At 33.5% G+C, this 5,411-nt stretch overlaps 1 protein-coding gene across 2 annotated transcripts; it reads left to right on the top strand.

Moving 5' to 3' along the window:
* The first annotated feature begins 2,221 nt into the window (after window positions 1–2,221).
* Window positions 2,222–4,769, top strand: LOC107888654 (protein PHLOEM PROTEIN 2-LIKE A9). Of its 2 annotated transcripts, XM_041077500.1 has the most exons (4): window positions 2,222–2,301; window positions 2,426–2,544; window positions 2,618–2,673; window positions 4,448–4,769. In XM_041077500.1, exons 1-4 carry the CDS (start codon window positions 2,251–2,253, stop codon window positions 4,480–4,482), a joined length of 261 nt encoding a protein of 86 aa, XP_040933434.1. In that variant the 5' UTR covers window positions 2,222–2,250; the 3' UTR covers window positions 4,483–4,769. The 2 variants fall into 2 exon arrangements, with proteins under 2 accessions (XP_040933434.1, XP_016668312.1); XM_016812823.2 differs by lacking the exon at window positions 4,448–4,769 and having other exon boundaries at window positions 2,618–2,957.
* The last annotated feature ends 642 nt before the right edge of the window (window positions 4,770–5,411 follow it).

Raw genomic sequence — 5,411 nt, 5'->3', positions numbered from 1 at the left:
TATGAAGGTTATGCTATCAAAGGATGGAGCATAAGTGGGGCCCTAGTTGACGATGGTTATGCGGGCACAACAACCGATTTCTCCTCGTCAGAGGAGCATGCTTTATAAAACCCACATGGAAGTGAGAAGAAGAAAAACGAATGAGCCTTTTAGTATAATCAAGTAATTTGTATTGTCCATGTCCACCAAAGGTAGTGACCCTATTAGTAAAAACTATTACACCCTAATTATGTCATAGGTTATAATAACGGGGTCACCGCCTTTGGTGGATATAGATAAAACGAAATACTTGATTATACTAAAACACCAATGCGTTTTTCTTCCTCGTACTTCTATTTGGGTTTTATAAAGCATCCTCCTTTAACAAGGAAAAATAGGTTGTCATGCCTGCATAACCACTGCCAAGTGGAGCCCCATTTATGCTCCATCATTTGACAACATAACCATTGTAACCTTGAAGCCCTAGTTACACTTCAACAATTACTGTCAAGTGAGACCTTGAGTTGCAACGTGATTCGGCTTTCCGGGTGATGGCTCCATACTCAAATGGTAGATGAAATTTGTAAGTCACCCAGCTCTATGACATCACCATAAATTCAAACATTCTTTAAAACTATCATTATGTCTATCTCAAACACGGATAAAAATAAATCGACAAACTTTTAATTTCCAATTGCAAGAAAAAAAACAAAATTTAGATAAGTGAAGATCAGTGGCGAATACAGGGGGGCTGGTAATGGCCCTGGCCCCTCCTAAATTGGAAAATTTATGTTTAGGCCCTTGAATTTTTTTTAAAATTTTAAATTAGTAAAGGTAAAATTGTACTTTGGCCCCCCTAAAATTATAAAAATTCTATTTAATCCTTTAAAAATTATAAATATATAGACTATAAAAAATTAAAATTTCATTCGGCCCCCTTAAAAATTTGTTCTGGCTTCGCCCTTGGTGAAGATGCGCTCTGTAGGACACGTTTTCGAGAGAAAGAATAAAAACACATCCTACAGGGCGCGTTTTCATTGATGTCTCTCTCTCCAAACAACATATATCGATATTTTTTTTTATAAATTTAACCTAGTTTCTCAAATAATTTTTTCAGAATATTTATACAAAAACCTATTTTTACATATATTAGAGATATAAAGTTGATTTATTACTAAACCATTGGTTGGTGAAAAAGAAAATGTGACCGAATATAAAGTTATATCAAATATTTTAACTTTATTCCCTAATTTCCTACCACATATATTGACAAAATGATTCTTATAAGTGGTTGGTGTTGCCAAGAATCAAGTTCTCGAATCCACGTTATTTCACTAATAAAATAAAATAAAATTTTAGGCGTTAGCTTTTGTTTAACTTGATAATGGTTTGGATAAGGTTTGGGTCCGGCTAATATTGAATTTTAGGAACTGAAAAATAGATTTAAAATTTTATTTAAATTTGGTTCGATTTGATTATAGTATTTTTTATTTTTATATAAAAAAATTTAAAAATATAATAAATTAAATACACTAGAAATATTAAAATAATTGTTTTCTAACAAATTGAAAGTATAAAAAAAGTCTAGGCATGAGATTCAAGTCCGGGTGGGTCGAGCTGAGCCAAGCCTAAGCCAAAAAAAATTTACTTGAGCCGAGTCTAGGCATGAATTAATTATTCATTTTATTTTTTATAATTATTATTTTTAATTAATTTTTTTTATAAAAATGTAATTTAAAAGTTTGGCTCGAAATTGCGTATGCAAAGATGTTAATGATAAGAAATTAAAAAAGTTAAAAAGGAAAAAAAAGAATATAAGTGTTGAGTTAATTGGTCAATATTATGGTTAACCATGGAAAGGATTATAAGTAATAGTAGTCCCTTTGGTGCTTTTATATGTGTAATCAGTGTAAAATAGTGGTGACGATAAAATTAAATATTATAATGTGAGAGAAAAAGTAAATTAAATATATCGCACCACACTTAAATTTCAATTTAATTCAGTTGATATTGGTATTGTTATCAGTGCGGAGTTCGACTGCATCCTCTTGTTAAAAAAACTTTGAAACAATAAAAAAGAAGTTGTGATTCTTTTCGTTTTTCAGTAAATAAAAAAAGGTTTGATTCTTTTGGGTTTCCAGCTTGTTTGGGTTGCTTTGAGTGGTCCTATTCAGGAATTAAGCAAAAAAGAATTCCTTCCACTTTTTCTCATTATATAAAATTAGGGCTCACATTTCATTTCAAAAACATAACAACCCCTTTATCTTCACAATGGCTAGAGAACCTCATCAAAGAGCAAATTATGATTATATGGAAGAACGGGTAATAGCACACGATGACTTTCGAAAAATATTAGCTTGTTGTTTGGTTACCAGGAAAATGATTAAAATGAGTTTGAAAATATGTTGTAAAATCTAATATCTTAGTTACATACAATTTATTGCAGCTGCAGGATGATGGTTCACTGGAGTGCTTTATATTTAAACCCAGAGCATTTTACATTGTATGGGGAAATGACAACCGTTGTTGGCGCATTGCTAAGCCTATTGGCCCATCTACGTCAAGGTGTCACTTTTATTTATTGGTTTTTTTGGATGGATATTTAACTGATAAGATTTTCCTTTTTCATTTATTATAGGAAAAATGAGGAGGAATTTGCAGAGCTGCTTCAGGTGTCGTGGTTGGAAGTAACCGGTATAACCCCCAAACTAGATAGTCCATCCACATATCATATCACCTTCCGACTGAGCCTCGACAAGGGTGCATCTGGTTGGACTGGGTGTTAGTATATTAAATTAGTATATTGCTAATTTAATTAGTCGAAATAGTCAAAGTTTGTTACAATTAACAAACTATAGTTTAGTTTGTTAATAGTCAGTTTAGTCAGTTTTCTTCTCTTGTAATTTGTATAAATACATTCATTGAACGAATGAAAATACAAGTAAAAATTTTACCAAATACACAATTTCCACATGGTATCAGACGTTTAAAGATTCTTCCGCATTTTCTCTGCTTTTCTGCATTTTCTTGGCATTTTCCTGGATTCTTTTTCCATTATGCCTGTTAATTCATCAACGATTGAGCTTTCTGATCCTACAATTCCTATTTCCAGTCCTTATTATTTGCATCCAAATGAAAATCCTTCGCTTATACTTGTTTCACCAGCTCTCAATAGTTCCAACTATCATTCTTGGTCTCGTGCAATGCGTCTTGCACTTCTCTCGAAGAACAAGCTTCAGTTTGTTGATGGAAGCATTACAGTACCATCTGACACTGATTCTCTTTATCCTGCTTGGGAACGATGTGACACCATGGTAATTTCTTGGCTTAATCACTCTATCAGTTCCTTCATCTTTAGCAGTGTTCTTTGGGTTAATACTGCATTTGATATCTGGAATGATCTTCGAGAACGATTTTCTCAAGGTGATGTTTATCGAATCTCTGATTTGCAAGATGAGATTTCATCTTTTAAGCAAGATGATCGGTCAGTTACAGACCATTTTACTGAACTCAAGATTTTCTGGGATGAGTTGTTACATTTTAGGCCTCTTCCTCGCTGTTCTTGCAATACACCTTGTTCTTGTGGTGTTTTGACTACTATCAAGCATTATCATGATGATGACTATGTGATTCGCTTTCTTAAATGTCTAATGATAAATTTACTGGTGCGCGATCTCAGATTATGCTTTTAGATCCTTTGCCATCCATTAATAAGGCTTTTTCTATGGTGATTCAACAAGAAAGACAGTTCAATACTGGAAGTTCAAAGGTGTTTGTTAATAATCTGTCTTCCTCTGATAATACCTCTAGTGTGAATGCTGTTACTAAGCGATTTGATGCTTCTTCTTCAACTGTTGACAAAAGATGGTGTATTTTCTGTCAAAGGCCTCGTCATACAATTGAAACATGTTTTCGCAAGAATGGTTATAATAATGGATACAGGGCAAAGGGTCAGGCTCGTGTCAACAATGTTTATTCTGATGATGTTGCTGAGCCTCCACCTACTTCAACACTAAGTGATTCCTCATCTAATAATTCTGGTTTTACTTTGACTCAAGAGCAATATTCTCAGCTTCTTGCTTTACTCAAACCATCACCCTCTCCATCCATTCCCTCTTCTACCTCTTTAACCAACAATGTTATCTGTGACTCTCACTTTACTCTTGCTACCACTGAAGGTATATCTTTAACTACTTTTTGGATCATTGATACTGGTGCTACTGATCATATTACCTATTCTTTATCATCTTTTGCCTCATATAAACATATTAAACCCATCCTTGTTACTTTACCTAATGGTACCAAACTTGAAGCATGTATATCTGGTACTGTTATTTTTCATGAACATTTATGTTTACATGATGTTCTTTATATTCCAGCTTTTACCTTCCATTTGCTTTCTGTAACCAAACTTACTACTACTTTGCCATGTTGTTTTACCTTTCATTCTAATGTTTGCAAGATACAGGCTCTCCCATCCTGGAAGATGATTGGTACAGCTAGAGCATATCGAGGTCTTTATCTACTTGACTATCCATCTCAAACTTTTACCCTTTCTACTACAACCTTTACTGCTACTCCTACTACAGATGTATGGCATTCTCGTCTTGGTCATCTTTCAGACTCGAGAATAAAACTCCTTTTACCAGAAATACCTACTTTACAACTTTTTGATAATTCAGCTTGTAAAACGTGTCACTTGGCAAGGCACAAAAAGCTTTCTTTTCCTGTAAGCAATTCTATTTCCATAAAGAGATTTGATCTTATACATGCTGATATTTGGGGCCCTAGTCCTCTTGTTTCTATTAATGGCCATAAATATTTCTTGACAATTGTTGATGATTACAGCCGTTATACCTGGCTTATTCTTTAAAAACAAAGTCTGAAGTTCGAGAACATATTCAAAATTTTTTCCAAATGGTTGAGACCCAATTTTCAGCCAAAATTAAAGTGATTCGATCTGATAATGGTTCTGAATTTGCTATGCCTTCTTTTTATGCTTCTAAAGGAACCATACATCAAACATCTTGTGTGGAAACACCACAACAAAATGGCTTGGTGGAATGAAAACATCAACATATTTTAAATGTTGCTCGAGCCCTCTTGTTTCATTCTCATACACCTCAATATTTCTGGGGATATTCAGTCTTACATGCTGTCTATCTCATAAATAGAACACCTACACCTCTCCTTTCCAACTTTACACTTTATGAAAAGTTTCACGAAACCAAACCAAATTACTCTATTCTAAAAGTTTTTGGTTGTTTGACTTATGCATCTACTTTAACAGCTCATAGGCATAAATTTGATTCTCGTTCTCGAACATGTATTTTTCTTGGCCTTTCACCTACAGTTAAAGGTTATGTACTTTTTGACTTAGATACCAAAATCATTTTCATCTCTCGAAATGTAACCTTTCATGAACATCATTT

Source organism: Gossypium hirsutum, chromosome A09 (assembly GCF_007990345.1).
Source record: "Gossypium hirsutum isolate 1008001.06 chromosome A09, Gossypium_hirsutum_v2.1, whole genome shotgun sequence".
Taxonomy (NCBI): Eukaryota; Viridiplantae; Streptophyta; class Magnoliopsida; order Malvales; family Malvaceae; genus Gossypium; species Gossypium hirsutum.
The sequence above is the reverse complement of the archived record's forward strand: the minus strand, read 5'-3'. Positions and strand labels throughout refer to the sequence as shown.

Bases quoted from the DNA above. Each gene is read 5' to 3' on its own strand.
- LOC107888654 (XM_016812823.2), top strand. From the start codon at position 2,251: ATGGCTAGAGAACCTCATCAAAGAGCAAATTATGATTATATGGAAGAA. The intron at 2,302-2,425 runs GTAATAGCACAC...AATTTATTGCAG, and splicing joins ATGATTATATGGAAGAACGG to CTGCAGGATGATGGTTCACT. The intron at 2,545-2,617 runs GTGTCACTTTTA...CATTTATTATAG, and splicing joins ATTGGCCCATCTACGTCAAG to GAAAAATGAGGAGGAATTTG.